The following is a 22,326-nucleotide window of genomic DNA, read 5'->3' as shown; positions in this document are numbered from 1 at the left end:
AGCAGCGTCACCAGTCGCAGCATCTCAGAAACGCCAGCTCGTTCCAAGGCAGGCTACACTGTGTATCACCGGTTTCAGTAAGAGGCACACCGCCAACAACCTCTTAGAGAAACTGAGGGAAATCATCGCCCAGTGGCTTACCCCACTTAGACTCTCCTGGGGATTTGTGATATCTGACAACGCCACCAATATTGTGTGGGCATTACATCTGGGCAAATTCCAGCACGTCCCATGTTTTGCTCACACAATAAACTTGGTGGTGCAGAATTTTCTGAAAAGTGACAGGGGCGTGCAGGAGACGCTTTGGGTGGCCCGAAAAATTTCTGGCCACTTTCGCCATTCAGCGACTGCGTGCCGAAGACTGGAGCGCCAGCAAACACTCTTGAACCTGCCCCGCCATCACCTGAAGCAAGAGATTGTGACGCGGTGGAACTCAACCCTCTATATGCTTCAGAGGATGGAGGAGCAGCAAAAGGCCATTCAAGCCTACACATCCACCTATGACATAGGCAAAGGAGGGGGTATGCAGCTGACTCAAGCGCAGTGGAGAATGATTTCCGTGTTGTGCAAGGTTCTCCAGCCCTTCGAACTTGCCACACGTGAAGTCAGTTCAGACACTGCCAGCTTGAGTCAGGTCATTCCCCTCATCAGGCTTTTGCAGAAGCAGCTGGAGAAAGTGAAGGAGGAGCTAAGATGGAGCGATTCCGCTCGGCATGTGGGACTTGTGGATGAAGCCCTTCATTCGCTTTGCCAGGATTCCAGGGTGGTCAATCTGTTGAAATCAGACCACTACATTTTGGCCACCGTGCTCGATCCTAGGTTTAAAGACTATGTGGTGTCTCTCTTTCCGGCCGACACAAGCCTGCAGAGGTGCAAAGACCTGCTGGTGAACACACTGTCAGCTGAAGCGGAACGTGACACGTCAACGGCTCCTTCTTCATTTTCTCCCGCAACTGGGGCTGTCAGGAAAAAACTTAGGTATCCTAAGCAACCCGCTGGCGGTGATGCAGGGCAGGCAGGACCAAGTTTGGACATCTGGTCCGGACTGAAGGACCTGGCAACAATTTCTGACATGTCTACTGTCACTGCATATGATACTGTCACCATTGACAGAATGGTGGAGGATTACATCGGTGACAGCATCCAAGTAGGCATGTCAGACAGTCCATACCTGTACTGGCAGGAAAAAGAGGCAATTTGGAGGCCCCTGTACAAACTGGCTCTATTTTACCTGAGTTGCCCCCCCTCCAGTGTGTACTCCGAAAGAGTGTTTAGTGCAGCCGGGAACCTTGTCAGCGAAAGGCGTAGGAGGTTGCTTCCACAGAATGTGGAGAAGATGATGTTCATCAAAATGAATTATCAGCTCTTCCAGGGAGACCAGCCTCCAGAACATACAGAGGGACCTGTGGTGGTGGATTCAAGTGGGGACGAGTTAATACTTTGTGAGGATGAGGATGTACACACTGAAGAGGGTGAGGAATCGGTGGATGAGGAGGAAGAGGATGACATCTTGCCTCCGTAGAGCCAGTTTGTGCAGGGAGAGATTAATTGCCAGCTTGTTTTGTGGGGGCCCAAACGAACCAATCATTTCAGCCACAGTTGTGTGGCAGACCCTGGCGCTGAAATGATTGGTTTGTTAAAGTGTGCATGTCCTGTTTATACAACATAAGGGTGGGTGGGAGGGCCCAAGGACAATTCCATCTTGCACCTCTTTTTTTTCTTTGCATTATGTACAGTTTGGGGCCTAGTTTTTCAAACTGCCATCCTGTCTGCCACTGCAGTATCACGCCTAGATGGGTCACGTGTTTGTGCCGCCCACTCGTGTCGCTTAGCATAGTCATCCAGCTACCTCGGTGCAACCTTTTGGACATAAAAACACTATTGTGAGGTGTGAGGTGTTCAGAATAGACTGGAAATGAGTGAAAATTAAGGTTATTGAGGTTAATAATAGCATAGGAGCAGAAAAACCTACAAATTCTGTGATTTTAGCTGTTTTTATGGTTTTTTTCAAAAAAATACAGATCCAAAACACAAAACCCAGAACCCAAAACACGGAAGGGTGGTTTTGGCAAAACCAATCCAGATCCAAAACACGAAGAAAGATCCAGATCCAAAACACAAAACACGAAAAGTGGCCGGTGCACACCCCTACTTTTCATACATTGACTTGCTGTCCCACCCGCTGGCCACATTGTCCTGCAGGAAGGGAAGGCAAGCTTGGGAAGTGACCTTTTCACCTGCTGCTCTGCAAAGAACCTGATTCTAATTTGTACGTAATGTGAAACATCTCCAAATGCCCGCTACTAATGGACTATGAATAAAATGCATACACAATGCTAATGCCACTATAGGCATTTTTCAGAATTGTATGCATCTATGTGATTGCACTACTCCACATTTTCATCCACGAGAGCAGCCATCATTAAGATAATCTTCACTTATACCTACTTAATGCTCAGCTGGCTCAAGGGGAGGGGTAGCAAATTCCCCCTGGCTGGTTCCATTTTCTACAACTTGGGCCGTCCACTGACATCCACAAGGTTACAGCACTGGCTGCATGCTGCCTATTGCCATAATGAGGCAGTGTGAGGCCATATTATATGTTACAAAGCAGCACACAGATGCGGATCCAGAACAAAATGACAAAGGGGGCACCACGGTAAGGGAAGGTGTGGTGTGGGGGAAAGTTCCTAGAGAAGTGGGTGTGGCCTCGTACCAAGGGCACGTGGCCTCACAGGGAATGCAATACCCACGAGCCACGTCTTTGTTTTCATCACGCTGAGGGCATGGAGTACATACAATAACCAAGGCCAAGACAATTTGTGCCTACCTGCCAGCTGGTGTTCTAAGCTCCATTGGTAGTTGTCTAAATCTTGGAAAGTTTCAGACCTGTCTGGTAAAGAGAGTGAATAAATATCTGCATTTATATGTGTCAAATAATTTAGTTCCCTCCCCCAGAATCTTCAACTGCCAGCTAACATGAAGCATTAGAATGCATGGATCTCTCTCATTGCCCTCTCCCTGCCCATATCTTTATTACTGCTCCCTCCATAGCTGTCTCATTGCCCCCTCCCTCCATATCACTGTGATTGTATTGTCTCATTGTCGTTGTATATCTCTCTGATTGCCCCCTTCATAGCTGTCTCATCTAGTCCTCCCTGCATAGATCCTTGATTGCCCCTGTATAGCTGTCTCTCAATACTCCTCCAATGCGCTTTCTCACTGCCAGTACTTTCCATATAACACTGAACCCCTCACAGCACACACTGACCCCTGCACAGCTCACCCATTGACTCCCTTACTGCCCCCTAACAGCTCCCACTGTCCACCTCAGAGCACTCACTGACTCCCTCACAGCACTCACTGTCCCTTTTATTGTCCACCACACAGCACTCCTCCCTTCACTGCCACCTCACAGCACTCCCCTCCCCTGTCCACCACACAGCACCCCCACGCCCCTTTAACAACCACCTCATAGCACCCCCTCAGCCAATCCAATGTCCACCTCATAGCACTCCCCACTTACTAGCACCCTATGTGAGACATTTTTGAGCACCCCCTTCCAACTATATCCATATTTAATATTTAATACATAATACATATTAAAACACATTGCCCCTCACTGGAAAAAACTAAAACACATTTGCCCCACAGTAATAAAACACACAATTTGGCCCCCACAGGAAAAAAAATAATATGCCCCAGCCCCCGCACAGATGATTGATCTGACCTGTCAGTAGCAGAAGCCATGGGTGGCATAGGTCTGGTGTTTGGCAGGGTGAGAGAGCCTTTTCGGTACAGGTCTGGTGGATGATGCATGGTAGGTGACGTGGTGAGTTTGTGGGGACTGGTCTGGTAGGTGACAGGGTGAGTGTGCATGGACAGGTCTGGTAGGTAATAGGGTGTGTCAGTGGGGCAGTCTCCTCTGACAGCACTCCCCCACTTCAATGCACTCTTTCCCCTTCATCATATCACAGCACCCCCCCACCTTCCTTCGGTATACACCACATCACAGCACCCCCCCACCTTCCTTCAGTATACACATCACGGCACCCCCCCACCTTCCTTCGGTATACACCACATCACAGCATCCCAACCTTTCCTTCAATATTTATCTCACATCGCTCCTCCCCTTCAATATTCAACACATCACAGTACTCTTCCATTACACACCTCATAGCGTACCTTCCCACAGGCAGTACCAGCAAACGGGTGCATCCAGCAGGTGCAAATGTGTTGCTGAAGCACAATCCATAAGGTGTCATCCAATGCAGGGCCGATACTAGGATATCTGTCACTCGGTGCAAGGCAGAAATTTTGCGCCCCCTCCCTTCCTGTACCTAGAGTTTGTCCTTGCTCCTCCATAAGGCAGTGCACTACTCAGACATCCCTGGTATAGTGACTTACATTATTCCACATACCATAATGCCCATTACACATTATGCCACACACTGTAATGCCTATTACCAAAGTACCACTTACATATTTGCCCGATACCATTTTAAACCCCACAGTAAGGCTTCTAATTACTTTAAAATTACCTGCTAGTTGCCATGGGGTTACATGCTCGTTGCCATGGTGTGTCATGCTTGTTGCCAGGGGGATTCATGCTTGTTGCAATTAGGGGTGTGCACCGGCCACTTTTCGTGTTTTGTGTTTTGGTTTTGGATCTGGATCTTTCTTCGTGTTTTGGATCTGGATTGGTTTTGCCAAAACCACCCTTCCGTGTTTTGGGTTCTGGGTTTTGTGTTTTGGATCTGTATTTTTTTTTAAAAAAGCATAAAAACAGCTAAAATCACAGAATTTGTTGGTTTCTCTGCTCCTATGCTATTATTAACCTCAATAACCTTAATTTCCACTCATTTCCAGTCTATTCTGAACACCTCACAATAGTGTTTTCATGTCCAAAAGGTTGCACCGAGGTAGCTGGATGACTATGCTAAGCGACACGAGTGGGCGGCACAAACACGTGACCCATCTAGGAGTGACACTGCAGTGGCAGACAGGATGGCAGTTAGAAAAACTAGGCCCCAAACTGTACATAATGCAAAGAAAAAAAAGAAGTGCAAGATGGAATTGTCCTTGGGCCCTCCCACCCACCCTTATGTTGTATAAACAGGACATGCACACTTTAACAAATCAATCATTTCAGCGCCAGGGTCTGCCACACAACTGTGGCTGAAATGATTGGTTCGTTTGGGCCCCCACAAAACAAGCTGGCAATTAATGTGTCCCTGCACAAACTGGCTCTACGGAGGCAAGATGTCATCCTCATCCTCCTCATCCACCGATTCCTCACCCTCTTCAGTGTGTACATCCTCATCCTCACAAAGTATTAACTCGTCCCCACTTGAATCCACCACCACAGGTCCCTCTGTACCTTCTGGAGGCTGGTCTCCCTGGAAGAGCTGATAATTCATTTTGATGAACATCATCTTCTCCACATTCTGTGGAAGCAACCTCCTACGCCTTTCGCTGACAAGGTTCCCGGCTGCACTAAACACTCTTTCGGAGTACACACTGGAGGGGGGGCAACTCAGGTAAAATAGAGCCAGCTTGTACAGGGGCCTCCAAATTGCCTCTTTTTCCTGCCAGTACAGGTATGGACTGTCTGACATGCCTACTTGGATGCTGTCACCGATGTAATCCTCCACCATTCTGTCAATGGTGACAGTATCATATGCAGTGACAGTAGACATGTCAGAAATTGTTGCCAGGTCCTTCAGTCCGGACCAGATGTCCAAACTTGGTCCTGCCTGCCCTGCATCACCGCCAGCGGGTTGCTTAGGATACCTAAGTTTTTTCCTGGCAGCCCCAGTTGCGGGAGAAAATGAAGAAGGAGCCGTTGACGTGTCACGTTCCGCTTCAGCTGACAGTGTGTTCACCAGCAGGTCTTTGCACCTCTGCAGGCTTGTGTCGGCCGGAAAGAGAGACACCACATAGGCTTTAAACCTAGGATCAAGCACGGTGGCCAAAATGTAGTGGTCTGATTTCAACAGATTGACCACCCTGGAATCCTGGCAAAGCGAATGAAGGGCTTCATCCACAAGTCCCACATGCCGAGCGGAATCGCTCCGTGTTAGCTCCTCCTTCACTTTCTCCAGCTGCTTCTGCAAAAGCCTGATGAGGGGAATGACCTGACTCAAGCAGGCTGTGTCTGAACTGACTTCACGTGTGGCAAGTTCGAAGGGCTGGAGAACCTTGCACAACACGGAAATCATTCTCCACTGCGCTTGAGTCAGGTGCATACCCCCTCCTTTGCCTATGTCATAGGTGGATGTATAGGCTTGTATGGCCTTTTGCTGCTCCTCCATCCTCTGAAGCATATAGAGGGTTGAGTTCCACCGCGTCACAACCTCTTGCTTCAGGTGATGGCGGGGCAGGTTCAAGAGTGTTTGCTGGCGCTCCAGTCTTCGGCACGCAGTCGCTGAATGGCGAAAGTGGCCAGAAATTTTTCGGGCCACCCAAAGCGTCTCCTGCACGCCCCTGTCGCTTTTCAGAAAATTCTGCACCACCAAGTTTATTGTGTGAGCAAAACATGGGACGTGCTGGAATTTGCCCAGATGTAATGCCCGCACAATATTGGTGGCGTTGTCAGATATCACAAATCCCCAGGAGAGTCTAAGTGGGGTAAGCCACTGGGCGATGATTTCCCTCAGTTTCTCTAAGAGGTTGTCGGCGGTGTGCCTCTTACTGAAACCGGTGATACACAGCGTAGCCTGCCTTGTAACGAGCTGGCGTTTCTGAGATGCTGCTACTGGTGACGCTGCTGCTGTTGCTGCGTAAGGTGATACATCTACCCAGTGGGCTGTCACAGTCATATAGTCCTTAGTCTGCCCTGTTCCACTTGTCCACATGTCCGTGGTTAAGTGGACATTGTGTACAACGGCATTTTTCAGGACACTGAGGACACTTTTTCTGACGTTTCTGTACAGTCTCGGTATCGCCTGCCTAGTGAAGTGGAATCTAGACGGGATTTGGAACCGGGGACACACTACCTCCATCAATTGTCTAAATCCCACTGCACTAATGGCGGATACCGGACGCACGTCTAACACCAACATAGCAGTCAAGGCCTCAGTTATACGTTTTGCTTCAGGATGACTGCTGTCGTACTTCATCCTCCTCGCTAAGGACTGTTGGAGGGTCAATTGTTTAGTAAAAGTAGTGGTGTTCCTACTTCCTCTCTGGGATGATGAACGACTCCCAGCAGCAGCAACAGCAGCAGCGGCAGCAGTAGGCGTAGCAATGCAGGATCCTCCAGAGGAATCCCGGATAGGAGAGTCAGTCATGCCAGTGACATGGCCTGCAGGACTACTTCCGATCCTGACTAAGGAGGAAATTGACGAGGAGGGAGTTGACGGTGTGGTTTGCAGGCGCTTGGATACAACAGGACAACGGGATTTAGGTGTCCCTGGACTGCTTACGGTCTTAGCCAAAGTTTCTGAACTTGACAGTAACTTTTTATGAACGCGCTGCAGGTGCCGTATAAGGGAGGATGTTCCTAGGTGGTTGACGTCCCTACCCCTACTTATTTCACCTTTACATATGGTACATATGGCAAGACAGTTGTTGTCCGGATTTGGATAGAAATATTGCCAGACCAAAGAGGTGGAATGTTTGGTCTTCTGCCCAGGCATGACCGTGATGGGCTTTTTCATCCCACGGACAACAACTGTCTCCCCCGGAGCCTGATTTAAACAAACCACATCACCATCAGAATCCTCCTCGCCAACTTCCTCCTCAGCGCCAGCTACACCAGTATCCTCATCCTGTTGTACTTCAACAGTGACATCTTCAATTTGCATATCAGCAAGTGGACTGTGGGTGCTCCTTTCAGCACTTGCAGGGGGCGTGCAAATGGTGGAAAGAGCCACCTCTTCCCGTCCAGTGCTGGGAAGGTCAGGCATCGCAACCACCACCACACTTGGACTCTCCTTGGGGATTTGTGATATCTTCTTAGAAAGCACAGTTCTTCGCTGTGCTTTTGCCAGCTTAACTCTTTTGATTTTTTTAGTGGGAGGAGGGCTTCCATCGTCATGTGAAGCTGAACCACTAGTCATGAACATACTAGGGATCGACCTTAGCCGTTCCTTGCCACTCCGTGTCGTAAATGGCATATTGGCAAGTTTACGTTTCTCTTCAGCTGATTTAAATGTCTTTTTCAAGGTCATTTTCCTGAACTTTGCCATTTGGGATTGTATGTGCCCTCTACTATGACATTGGGCATCGGCCTTGGCAGACGACGTTGATGGCATGTTATCGTCTATGTCATGACTAGTGGCAGCAGCTTCAGCACTAGGAGGAAGTGGTTCTTGATCTTTCTCTATTTTATTTTTATCGGAGAAAGTTTGGTCCTCCATTTATGTTATATCGATTTGATATATACATGCGGCTAAACACAGAAAATAATTTTTTTTTGGGTTTGGACTGGAGTGTACTTTGGGGGTTACAGCACCCTTTAACGGTCAAGCCAGCCGGCCCTTTACTTATGACACAGGCGCACTCTTGGCACTACTTTGTTGATGCACGTGCGGCTACTGCGCACACAATTCACAAACACAGAAAATAATTTTTTGTTTGGTTTGGACTGGAGTGTACTTTGGGGGTTACAGCACCCTTTAACGGTCAAGCCAGCCGGCCCTTTACTTATGACACAGGCGCACGCTTGGCACTACTTTGTTGATGCACGTGCGGCTACTGCGCACACAATTCACAAACACAGAAAATTATTTTTTTTTTGGTTTGGACTGGAGTGTACTTTCGGGGGTTACAGCCCCCTTAACGGTCAAGCCAGCCGGCCCTTTACTTATGACACAGGCGCACGCTTGGCACTACTTTGTTGATGCACGTGCGGCTACTGCGCACACAATTCACAAACACAGAAAATAATTTTTTTTTTGGTTTGGACTGGAGTGTACTTTGGGGGTTACAGCACCCTTAACGGTCAAGCCAGTCGGCCCTTTACTTATGACACAGGCGCACGCTTGGCACTACTTTGTTGATGCACGTGCGGCTACTGCGCACACAATTCACAAACACAGAAAATAATTTTTTTTTTGGTTTGGACTGGAGTGTACTTTCGGGGGTTACAGCACCCTTAACGGTCAAGCCAGCCGGCCCTTTACTTATGACACAGGCGCACGCTTGGCACTACTTTGTTGATGCACGTGCGGCTACTGCGCACACAATTCACAAACACAGAAAATATATTATTTTTTTAGCACTTGGGGGGAGCACCCCTGATGGACAGAGCACCCCCTGGACAACACTACAGCTCTCCTTTAGGACTGGGACACTGCACAGGACTTTGGAGTGGACACAGCCCCTATGGAGAACTGACTGCACAACACAGTCCAGCCAGCCCCTATGGACTTTGAAGTAGTGGACACAGCCCCTATTAACAACAGCAGCACAGCACAACACAGCCAGCCCCTATGGACTTTGAAGTAGTGGACAACAGCAGCACTACACTACACTACACTACACAGCCCTAACTCCCACCCTCCCTCTTCACTGTCCACAGCCGAGTGAGAAAATGGCGCCGACGCGGGTACCTTATATAGGATCCAAAACCCGCGAGACTCGGAAGGCGGGATGATGACGTTTTGCCTCGATTTCAGATCCGAGTCAGGCGGGAAAAGTCGAGCCTGACTCGGATCAGACTCGGATCGGGGGGGCTCGGGGGGGTTCGGATTTCAGAAATCCGAACCCGCTCACCCCTAGTTGCAATGGGGTTTATGCTCGTTGCCAGGGGTTACATGCTCGTTGCCAGGGGGTTTATGCTCGTTACCAGGGGTTACATGCTCGTTGCCATGGGGTTTATGCTCGTTGCCATGGGGTTTCATGCTTGTTGCCATGGGAGTTATGCTCGTTGCCAGGGAATTTCACAAGAGAAGATGTAGCTTTCAGCATTTTCTCCCGGCAGCGCCAGCGTTTCCGGTGCCAGGAACGCTGTGTGCATTGTGCTGGCCTAACAGACACTAGAGGTCCAATAGGACCTCTAACATCTGTCTCCTCCTAGGCGGCGGCCATTTTTGTTTGGCCGTTTTCAGCCGAGTCCATGTGGACGGCTATTCCACATGGAATCTGCTGAAAACAGCCAACCAAAAATGGCCGCCGCCAAGGAGGAGACAGACACTAGAGGGCCAGTAAGGACGTCTAGCATTTGTCTCCTCTTTAGCGGCGGCCATTTTTGGATGGCCATTTTCTGAATCTGCAGCCCCCAAGCCACCTCGAGTCAGCTTTTTTCACCCCCTGCAATCCGGCACCCGGTGCCTGTGCAGCTCTTGTAGTTGCGGCCCTGTCCAATGCTGCAGTGATATTCGCAGGGATAGGATGTCCAGTAAAAGTCCACCAGGTTCCAGGAGTCCGGACAAGGGGCAAAAAAGGGTCTCAACGTGTTTCGCTGAGAAATGGATGCTCAGCTTCCTCAGTTGTATGTGTTATGACTGAATGTCATTATATACCCACTCTATAATTAGAGAATTTCTAACATGTGTAATACAAATAAAAATTAGGAGAAAATTATTACTTCCAACTGTACAAAACCTTTTAATACAAATGGACTTATCCTATCCCTGCGAATATCACTTCAGCATTGGATGACACCTTACGGATTGTGCTTCAGCAACACATTTGCACCTGCTGGATGCCAAAGGACTTCCATATCAGCTATCTTGGCCATCTATTGGTAAAGTTCTGTGCTGCTAATTAGGACACAGAGGAGTAAGCCCTATAACACCTAGTTCAAACATCACAGGAGCGGACTTTGGTGGGATTATATTGATTGTATTGTATTTCACCTTGTATTTTGCACTTTGCTGTAGTGTGCTTTTCATGTACTAACCATTCATGAGCTATTCTAAATAGATCTGCAGATTGGAGTTAATTGAATAAATTGTCCCGATTAACTTTTAACCAAACGGTCCATCATTTTTATATTTACTTTATTTAGCGCTGATTAGCGCTGATTATTGTTCCATATGTGCCTCTGTCCGTACTCATGTGTGCTTCTATGCATACCCATGTGTACCTCTGCCCGTAACCATGTGTGCCTCAGCCACTACCCATGTATTCCTCTGCCCATTCCCATATGTGCAACTGCATGTACTCATTTTTCTCTCTGCCCCTTCCATGTGTGCCTCTGCTTGTACCCATGTGTGCCTCTGCCCCTTCCATTTGTGTCACTATCCCAACCCATGTGTGCCTCTCCCTGTACCCATGTGTGCCCTTTCCCTGTACCCATGTGTGCCTCTCTTTGTACCCATGTGTGCCTCTGCTCATACCCATGTGTGCCTCTCCTTGTACCCATGCGTGCCTCTGCTCCACTTTGGTATTTGTGTGTAACCATGTCTGTGTGGCTGATGCTTTCTTTCCCCAGTCTGCCATGTACAATACATTATTTAAATTTAGTTTTTTAAACTTAAATAAAAGATATTTTTCTCCATATTACTTTTAACTTATGTGAATACCATTGTAGCCCAGGAGCGATGTGCCGCTGCTTTCTCTGAACTGCTGTTTTTAAATAATGTGCTAATAAGCAGAGGGAGATATGAAAACGATGGTACAGGAGGATGAAGCTGCGCAGTGCTGGTGAGCTACAGCAGCGTAACATTGAGGATTTTTTTCTTTGTGTAAAGATTTTTTTAAACAGTACTGCATTCAACATATGTTTTATTTGAAGAATAGGGCATTTTTTATGCTTCTGTTCTGGCAATGCCATTAATATATAGGGTGAAGGGAAAACAAACCTTTTGTGTTGGTAAAAACTAGAGATGTGCACTGACTCCGTGTTTTGGTTTTGGATCTGGATTAACGTTCGTGTTCTGGTTTAGGTTTTGCAAAACCATCCCTGCGTGTTTTGGTTTTGAATACATATTTTTTTTTAAATTATAAAAACAGCTAAAATCACATAATTTGGGCCTGTTTTTGGTCCTAGAGTATTATTAGCCTTAATAACATTAATTTCCAGTCAATGTGACCACCTCACATCTCACCATATTGTGAACTGGTCGGCTAATGTAAGCGACAGAGCAGCGGCACAAACACACGGCAGTTATTTCTGTTTAAAAATGTTTTGCAAATTAGTAATGTATTAGCAATAACCAATAAAACTAACTCGTAAGTGCGTTCACTAGGAAACAACACAACACAGAAATTTACTAAAAATCGTGCATGGAATATCCCTGCTCAAAACAAAAGTAGCCGTAGTTAACAAGCAGCAAACCCACCATAACCACGTGTAAATAGCAACAGCAGACATGAATGACCCCTACACAAGTGTACATGCCCCCAGCAAATGCCTAGTCTCAGTGCCCAATCTGTATTTCACTCCTGGGGGTGCTGGGCCACTGATGACTGGCACTCTGTGCCAGGGCCGGCTCTAGGGGTAGCCGCGCCCTGTGCCAGCCTTTGGTTAAGCGCCTCTTACCAAAATGTGTGTGTGGCCTAATTACCACAGGGCATGCCCCCTTGGTGACATTATTTGGGGCATGCGTGCAGCATCCATTCAGCTTCTCCGGGGTCCGCCACTGCCACACAGCTGCGGTGGTGGGGTGCACAATCTCCCGATTTGACCTCCCGCAGGACACTTCGTCCCATGGATGGAACAGCGAGAGAGTACTGTCCCACTGAAATAGGGATGTTGGGAGGGAGTGCACCCTCTATGGGGTGGCGCCCCTGTTCGACCACACTGGTCGAAGATCTCAAAAGTCGGCCCTGCTCTGTGCCCATGTAAAGCCCTGATCAATCAGCTTTTTTGTTGAACAGTTCCCCAAAATCTCCCTAACCATAGAAACAGGATTCCATGCCTGCTAGTCGGATACAGTGCGGGTCGGATACAGTGTGGGATACAGTGCGGATTAGATACAGTGCAGGTTGGATACATTGTTGGATGGATACAGTGTGAGTCAGTTACAGTGAGGGATACATTGCAGGTTGGATACAGTGCGGGATACAGTGTGGGTTGCATATAGTGCAGGTCGGATACAGTGCAAGCCGGTTACGGTGCAGGATACAGTGTGGGTCGGATACAAAGCAGGTTGGATACAGTGTTGGTTGGATACAGTGCAGGATACAGAATGGGTTGGAAGCAGTGCAGGTCGGATAGAGTGTGAGTTGGTTACAGTGCTGGTCGGATACTGTGTTGTTGGATATTGTGCGAGTTGGTTACAGTGCAGGATACAGTGTGAGTCGCATACAGTGCAGTTTATAGTGCTAGTCAGATACAGTGTGGGTTGAATATAGTGCGAGTTGGTTACAGTGCAGGATATAGTGAGAGCCAGATACAGTGCGTGTTGGATACAGTGCAGTTTATAGGGCAGGTCGGATACAGTCTGGGTCGGATATAGTACCTGATACAGTGGGGGTTGGATATAGTGGGGGTTGGATACAGTGTGGGCTGGATACAGTGCAGGTCGGAAACAATGCGGGTTACAGTGCAGGTCGGATACAGTGCGGGTTGGATAAACCAATAGTGAACTTACTGTGACAGCGGTGTTGGCAGTTTTGACGGTGTCCTTAGTGCGGGGGTGCCATCGGTGTCAACAGTGCGAGCCGACGATGTCCTGAGTGCGGAGGTGCCAGCGGTGTTGGCAGTGCAGGGGTACCGGTGATGTTGGCAGTGTGGGGGTACCAGTGGTGCCTTCAGTGCGGGGTGCTGGCGGTGTCAGCAGTGCGAGGACGGTGGTGTCTTCAGTGCGGGGTGTCAGCGGTGTCCTTAGTGCGGGATTGCTGGTTGTGTCGGCAGTGTGGGGGTGCCGGCAGTGTCAGCAGTATTGGGGTGCCGGCGGTTGTGTCCTCAGTGCAGGGGTGCAGGCGGTGTTGGCAGCAGGGGAGGGATGCTGGCTGTGTCGGCAGTCAGGGGGGTGCTGGTGGTGTTAGCAATTGCGGGAAGTCTATGGGGAAGTGCTGATTGGCTGAGAGCCGTGACAGATGGCTCTCTTGGCGAATCATTGGTTAGCCCATTGATTTCAATGGGACTTTTGAAATTAGCACCCGAGGCAAAACCGCAAAATCCCACAGCGGAATCTCATGGTTTTGCCTCTGGTAGGGATCAGGGGCAGGCAGGGAGATCCGAGCTGTGTCTCGGATCTCGGAAGATCGGGTGGGCTTGTTTCTCTGAGAACCGAGCCCACTTATCTCTAGTAAAAACACCAGTTTTCTCCAGCAAAACAGCTTTTCATGGTTTGATAAATCACTCCATGTTCAAAACCTTAAAGCATCTTTTAAGTATGGGCTGCTCATGGACCAGTGCTTTGGCCTTGCCCCCAGGATCATTTTTGACAGCCAGCCCCTGCCCATGCTAGTTTTCGGAGATCTGTTTGAATTGGCATCTACAAATGAAAAATGAATACGCAATAGCGATTAACTCTGGCAACACTACCACGACACACCCCAACAATGGACATTATGTGTAGGGGGCACTACTACTGTGGGCATTATGTGTAAGGAGCACTACTACTGTGGGCATTATGTGTATAAGGGGTACTACTACTGTGGGCATTATGTGTATAAGGGGTACTACTACTGAAGAACACAGGAAAATGTAAACACAGGAGTGCACTGAGAATATTAGAAATCCAGTCACAGGCTTGCTCTGAGAAACACAGGGATTCAACCTGAGAGCTAAGCTAGTAATCAGCATGAAAGCTGACACCTGTAACACAGAGAGGCAGCTGGGGAACTGAACAGCACACTAATAAACAACACAAGAGCTGTTACATGAAAAACTGGAGTTCTGGGAGAGAACTGAAGTGTCATGCTGGGAAGCAGCATGGGAGCTGATGCAAATAACACTGGAGGAAGCAAGATGGCTGAAGCAACACACTTAGGTTTCTACATGGAGAAACACTGGTGAGTATCACAGTCACTGGAACAGTAAAGTTGAACAGCAGCTTCCTGTTCCTGTAGTCGGACTAAAATACCCTTAGGTAGCTGGTCATTGGATCAGAGGATCAGCTGGGTGACCGCAGGACAACCATTGGGAGATACTAGTCGTGTAATACAGACCAACATGGCTGCGCCCATGCCCGGCACCCCGGGAAACCAGGACGCATGCACAGAAGCCCTAGCAGACCCCGGGAGATTATTCAGTCACCACTCTCCTCCACTCCCAGCGACTGAACACCTAAGCCCAAATATGCTGGCGCGGAGGTGAGTAGCGGCTGATCCCAGGCCGCATCCTGACAAATCTTCTCAAAGGATTGATTTGATATGGTTGTTTTTACATTGTTTTGTATTATCCAAGGGTATTTTTGCTTTGGTGATACATTTAAATTAAATGAGTTGTAATAATGTAAAAAGAGTCATATGGAATATTACAGTTTACTAATTATATTTTTATCTATAATATGTGTCTAAAAAAGATGTAATATTTAACTTTTTCCTCCCATTTCTTTCCCTCTTAGCTCATGCATTACCGTCTCTTAAAAATCTCAAAGTTTTGGAATTCACATTTGACTATTCGGTGAACGTTGAAACAACGAAAATATTTGGTATGAATATATTTCTCTGTTTACAGTATATTTGCAATTACAAAATACCTTTCCTGTGGACATGAAAAGAAAGGTATTAAGGTTAGGTTATACCAAACTGTTATATCAGCATAATCCAGTTATCTATTTGTTAAAAACTATATAATAATACAAAATAAGTTTTATATATATATATATATATATATATATATATATATATATAGTATGTATATGTGTATATATATATATATATATATATATATATAAAAGATAAAAGATAGTCAAATGTACAGTATGCGCAATAGGAGTCCCCAATGTAATCCAGATTTTCAAATAAAACTTGAATCATGCTGCTCATTCCAAACGCCTTGCCACCGGAGTATATAAACGTTCTGGAATAAATGGACACAAAAGAGCGCACTCATCAGTGGTAAAGTAAAAATCACATTTACTTAAGTATATATCCACGTACATTAAAGTTTAAAACGGCAAGCATGACAATCATCAATCACCCAGTCCCCATTTCAGTCACCCAGCTTCGGAGCGGGACTACTTCCACGGGTATTGCGGCTCTGGATACACAGGTAGATCGCGTCACCACGTCACAAACCACCCCCGACGTGCTTCGTCATATGACTTCATCAGGAGGTGTGGCTATCTCCCATTGGCAACATCTTATATACCCTTTAGAATAAAAAAAACAAGAAGAAAAAGGATGAGTTATCCAGGTGCACTCTAGGATATTTATCACAGTAGTAGTATTACAGTTATTAGTTATCCTATATAATTAAAATCTAACCATTATTATTTATATAATAAAAAACATTGAAAATGTTTGGAATATTGCTGGCGAATTATAAAAAGTAAAGATATTAGAGAGTGAAAAAAAGTTATTGAAAAGTGAATTTAAAAAGTTTATAATAAAAAAAAAAACACCCACATGGTAATAAAGAATTTAACTATTTAATAACTTTTTAAATTCACTTTTCAATAACTTTTTTTCACTCTCTAATATCTTTACTTTTTATATTTCGCCAGCAATATTCCAAGCATTTTAATGTTTTTTATTATATAAATAATAAAGGTTAGATTTTAATTATGTAGGATAACTAATAACTGTAATACTACTACTGTGATAAATAGAGTGCACCAGGATAACTCATCCTTTTTCTTTTTGCTTTTTTGAAACCATGTTTAATGAGATTGGTAGCACCATATCCCTAAATAAATATCTCACCAATGAATCTAGATAAGATATTTATGGAATAATTTGAGAAACATTTGTCTATTTAAGGGACAGGAATACTATCACTATTTCTGTGCAGAATTTAGAATTTTTCTCTGGATCATACCCTTTAGAATGTAAGCTCTCAGGAGCAGGGACCTCTTCCCTCATGTGCTTCTCTTTACATTTTCTTCTACTCCTTACTCCCCATAAGGGCACCTAACACGTGACTGCCAACTCCCGGCTGCTTATTGTGAGTGTTTAATAGCTATTGCAGCAATGTATATAAATTGTGTCCTTGTCCTGCACTGTAATGCACTGTAAGTTACTTGTTTCTTGTTCACTTATTAGTTTTATGTACTATGTAAGGCGCTGCGGAACACTTGTGGCGCCATATAAATAAAGGATAATAATAATAATAATACCCATATCAATTATATCATTTTTTCACTAATTAAATGGTGAAATCATACAAAGTTGACACAATAATCCAATTACATCTATACATATCCAACATATAAACATATTGTATTTACTATCCATTATAAAACATATAATTTAATAATTCAATTGCATACACAATATTATAAAATCATACACAATATTATAAAATAAAGATTAAGGATTCACATCTGAGTCTCAGGTATTGGTTTACTGATTGCTTATAATCAAGAACAGATGTTCTTCCCTAGCTCCAATTATAATATACCTTGTCTAACACATATTAGCTAACAGTTTCAATTATAGTATACCTTGTCTGACATGTAAATGAATTTAATTTTATCTGACTTCAGATGTTTTTCCTTATCTTTGTACAAATACTCTTTCAAAATTCCATGTGCACAAATCTATTAGTTCAAACTTCAAATCCCTAAACATTGTAACAACTTTACTATTACAGTAGCTGTATTCATTCTTTGTGTTACTATTATTATGTTAAGGTAGCGATATGACCTAAAATAAAACAGGCATTTCCCCGGTGACCTGCGCATGCAGTAGTAGACTCTGCCTGTGGGGGGAAGTGATCACACTGATCGCGCCCTCCCCCCATTAATTTGCGCCAGGCTGAAGGGTTCCCAGCGCCCCCCTCTCCAGCTAAGCGGCGCTGCAATTTTTTTCCCCCCCAAAGCGGCGTGGCCACGCCTCCCATGGACAGGCCACGCCCCACTTCCCCAGCCCCGGACCAGCTCTCTACACCCCTGGGAACATGTATGGGAATTACATTTATTAGAGTTTAAGAAATAAAGGAAGTGACGGTCTAAAGTTCCAATTCGCCCATTGTGTGTGTATATATATATTTCAAAAACTATCCTGAAATGTCTTCTTGATTATTCTATATTTTCTGTGCCCCTGAATATTTGATCCTCAGCCGAAGCTCTACCATCACTCAAGCTCCTGGAAGAATTTAGTTTCCCAGGTGGACCTGCAGTAATGGAAACAGTGACATGTTTTATACAGCAGTTGCAGTATATGCCCAGCCTCAGGAAGATCATGATCAACTGTAAATTACTGAGTGACAGCAGCGTGCTGGAGTTAGGTAAGTGATGTAATATGACACTGACTGTGTAGTGACTGGAAGGTAATCATAGGGGAAGAAGCAGTTACAAAACTTCAGTTTCCTATTTGCTTGAGCAGTTTAAAAATATAGCATTGGTTTCTCCAGCTGTTGTTTATGCCATGTATCCCTGCTGGATATTTGGTAGTTACTAACAATCTAGGCTTTGGAATCACTGTTTAGATGAGTGAAGGAGGAATTTCTAGGTTTAAAAACTGAGGGCGTGATTCCGAGATTTACGCTAATGCAATCACAACTGAGATCTCTCACGGGTCGCAATTGCTAATATATGCTAATGCCTTCCAATGCTTAACCAAGCATCGGGGATGCCCACTGCTGCCTTCTCATATTCGTCCGACGACGTGCAACAGAGTAAACATCGGCAACATCGACGCACATCGGGCAACCATGCAGCCTCTAAGTTAAGCCTGACCTGTCTCAGAGACATCATCTTTCCTGATACACTAATGGTGTGTACACACTGGGCGATTAAAGTGGACGACCGAACGATAACGATATCGTTATCGTTCAGTCGTCCACTTTATCGTCCAGTTTTTACACCAAAACGATGAACGATAATGACGACGTGCGTTCCCGCGGGTCGTTCGTCAATATCGTTCATCAGGTTAACATGCAGGCCAACCTGACGACGTCGTCAGGTTACTGCATGTTGGGGAATGGGGGAGAGAGCCCGGCGCTGAACGATATCGTTAATGATATCGTTCAGCAGCTGTGCTCAATGTCATGAACGACATTGAGCATAGCCTGCTGGGGACACACTAGACGATATCGCTAAGGGAGCATATCGTCTAGTGTGTACACACCTTAAGAGCTTTCATACTCCAAAGAAGGTCGCAATGGCTAATTTATGCACGCCCATGAGAAGGCGTTTAAACGGTCAGACACTCTGAGTTTTTATAATCACCCACCCCCCCTCTCCTTGTTACTTACCCCAAACACTGACTACCTGTCACTCAGCTTGGGCGAGCGCAAACCCAATGCAATAGCTGCACGTGCGCAGTGCAGCTTTCACGCATGCGCAATGGCTATAATTTTCTCAATCTCTGTAAATCTCGCCATTATGTAAATCTCAGAATCAGACCCTGCACTCCTGAAGTTTGACACTAATAAGCAGACTCACTATGTAGCTGTTTCAAGGAAGTCCTGGTCAGATTAGGTTTTTCATTATTTTATTTACAGATGGTACATGTGATAGGGCACCCCGCTCCCAAACATGCTGGGGATATTTAGGACCTCATTCAGAGGCGGTCGTTAGATGCAAGCGGACGCTCTGAATCAGGGAGGCCGCTTGCATCCTGAACGGCTGCCTCCCATGTCGGTCGTTAGAGCCCACAGCCTGACCATCGGGGCTTACGACGAGACCCTAAGGTAGGGTCTCGTCAACCTTAAGCCCCAGGGCAGGAAGCTCCCCACTGACATCACTGATGATGTCAGTGGGGCCGCCCCCAAACGGCAAGCGTTCCTACTGGAACGCCTCCGTTTGGCCAGGCATGCCCCCGACCCGCCTAGCAAACGGGGCGAGCTGTCACTCAACATCGACAGCTCGCCCCGTCTGCAACGAGACCCCTAACAACGGAGCACCTGTCATTAGCCGGGTCTCGCGCATGCGCACGATGGAGCCGACTCCGTCGTGCGCATGCGCTGTGGGACAACATCGAGTCGGTCGTGAGTTCTCAGCGCTCACGACCGACTCTGAATGAGGTCCTTAGTTCCAGAACACTGGAAGAACCAGTTTGTCTTGTTTCTGCAAAACAAATCATGTTGTGATGATTCCTTCCAGCCTGCATAACATTGTGTAACAGGATTCCATTGGTTGCTGACTAACTATGGCACTAAAATACTTCCAGACATACGGAAACAGTATTTTGTATTTATATTATTATTATTATTATTATTATTATTATTATTATTATATTTCTTATTTTTTCTTTTTATTCTTTCTTGCCATTTTTATTTCAGCAAAAGTGTGTGCAGATGGGCCACTTACAAAATCTACAGGATTTAAACCTTGACGATAATCTCAACGTCACACAGACTGGATGGAGAGACTTCTTCCAAGTTTTAGATAATCTGCCAAAATTGAATGAACTCAAAATTTCCAGAATGTTTTCCCATCAATTTAAGACAGACCCTGTAACTCTGATTGCCTTAGTTCAGTGCGTGTCCAGGCTGCACAGCTTGAATGTGCTAGTTATGTTTGGATGGCTGTTGGACGACAAAGATCTTGAGATGTTTAATGCAATGAAATCTAAACATCCACAGGCAAAAAGCCTAATGCTTAATTGGCAATGGACACTACCATTCCCTCCAATTGTCACAGAATAAACAATCATTTTTCTCTGCCATGTCATAGTTCCTGACTGTATAAACATTGCGTATTATAAGACCTCTATGTTTTTTTTATATATATTATTATTATTTTAAAGAGAACGTCTTCCCTGCATACAGCGGAAGAAGGATTTTGTGGTGTGAACCTCTAGCTCACTAAAACTAGTGACATCACCGAGTTATCATGAGATAGCGGATCATTAAGCTGGCGAGAAGTCACCATTCAGCCACACCTCTATCCTGTCACAAAGACTGCGTGAATGCATTGTGCTCAGCCTGTCACATGATAAAACAACTCCTTGCTGCACTCAAAATATCTGGGCTTAGACAAATGTAAACATATAAGTCAGCAGCGGCACTCAGGGATAAAACTGCCAAGGTATTAACAGCCATTCAGTGCTTTATTGGGACTGGAGTAAAGGGGGCACCTGTTACCAGACAGGGGCTGCCGCGGACCTGTGGGCCTGATTAAGAGGCGCTCGCTGCTGGCAAGCGCTCACTCTGAATCAGGGAAGGGGTTTTTTTTTCTTCAGGCCGCTCGCAAAGCTGTGGGGTGACCACCCCACAGCTTTTGCGAGCGGCCTGGATCCTGTCGCGATTATCGCGACCATCGGGCTTGTGAGGAGACCCTGTGGTAGGGTCTCAGCTCTCGCAAGCCCCGAGTGGATTCCCTGCTCTAATAGAGCAGGAAGTCCACTACCTGACATCACGAGTGATGTCAGAAGAGCCGCCCACAAACGCCAGGCGTTCCTAAGGGAACGTCTGCGTTTGTGCAGCCACCTCCCCTCCCCGCCTACAAAACGGGGCGAGCTGGTCACTCACCTTCGGACAGCCGCCCCATCTTGTAGCGAGACCTGCAGCGACTGAAGTTCAGTCGCTCGGCGGGTCTCGTGCATGCGCACGCCGGGAGGACGGCGCATGTGCAGAGGGGGACCATCGACCCGCTTGCGAGTGCTGTGCACTTGCGAGCGGGTCTGAATCAGGCCTGTGTTCTATATGCCCATCATCAGGGGTCACTTGACACATCACACCCATGACGCTGATGGTGGGATTCATTTAGGAGCCGCTCTGCGCTGTATGGCCCTGTGGCTGCGCATGGCAGAACACAGAAGCATAGGCGAAACTAGACATTTGGTAATGGGTGGTCCCAGTTCCAACCCAGTACCAGGACTTATGTTACCTTGGAAGTTTGGCACTGTGTTTTGTGATCATTATTTAAGATTTTTAAATGTTATTAAAATGTTCATACCAGACTGGGGGTAGGGCAGGGAGCTGAGGTTTAGGGAGAGTCTTCATGTGCGCGCGCTCCTGGAATCGGGGCTTGGCTAATTAGAAGGGGGCATGTCCTCCTGAAACGTCCCCAATTCATCACTCTTGAGGGCAGAGAAAACTAAGGTGGAGTTACAGGGAGTGTGAGTGCAGAGACACTGAGGGGGGGAGTTACAGGGAGGGTGAGTGCAGGGGACACTGAGGGGAAGTTACAGGGAGGCTGAGCGCAGGGACACTGAGGGGGGAGTTACAGGGAAGGTGAGTGCAGGGACACTGAGGGGGGGAGTTTACAGGGAGGCTGAGCGCAGGGACACTGAGGGGGGAGTTACAGGGAAGGTGAGTGCAGGGACACTGAGGGGAAGTTACAGGGAGGCTGAGCGCAGGGACACTGAGGGGGGAAGTTAAAGGGCAGGTGAGTGCAGGGACACTGAGGGGAAGTTACAGGGAGGCTG

The 22,326-nt window shown here is 46.6% G+C and overlaps 1 protein-coding gene across 1 annotated transcript in view; it reads left to right on the top strand.

Annotated features, from left to right (window-relative positions):
* Positions 1-20,602, top strand: part of LOC148509029 (baculoviral IAP repeat-containing protein 1a-like) — an 89,083-nt gene extending 68,481 nt beyond the window's left edge. The window contains 4 exon segments of the mRNA XM_088443701.1: positions 15,411-15,497; positions 18,071-18,238; positions 20,237-20,253; positions 20,255-20,602. Of these exon segments, the coding sequence (XP_088299827.1) occupies positions 15,411-15,497; positions 18,071-18,238; positions 20,237-20,253; positions 20,255-20,602 (620 nt within the window).
* Positions 20,603-22,326: the final 1,724 nt, after the last annotated feature.

Source organism: Taudactylus pleione, unplaced genomic scaffold, assembly GCF_031769625.1.
Source record: "Taudactylus pleione unplaced genomic scaffold, aTauple2 ptg000333l, whole genome shotgun sequence".
NCBI lineage: Eukaryota > Metazoa > Chordata > Amphibia > Anura > Myobatrachidae > Taudactylus > Taudactylus pleione.
Note: the sequence above shows the minus strand (reverse complement) of the source record. Positions and strands in the feature narration are given on the sequence as shown.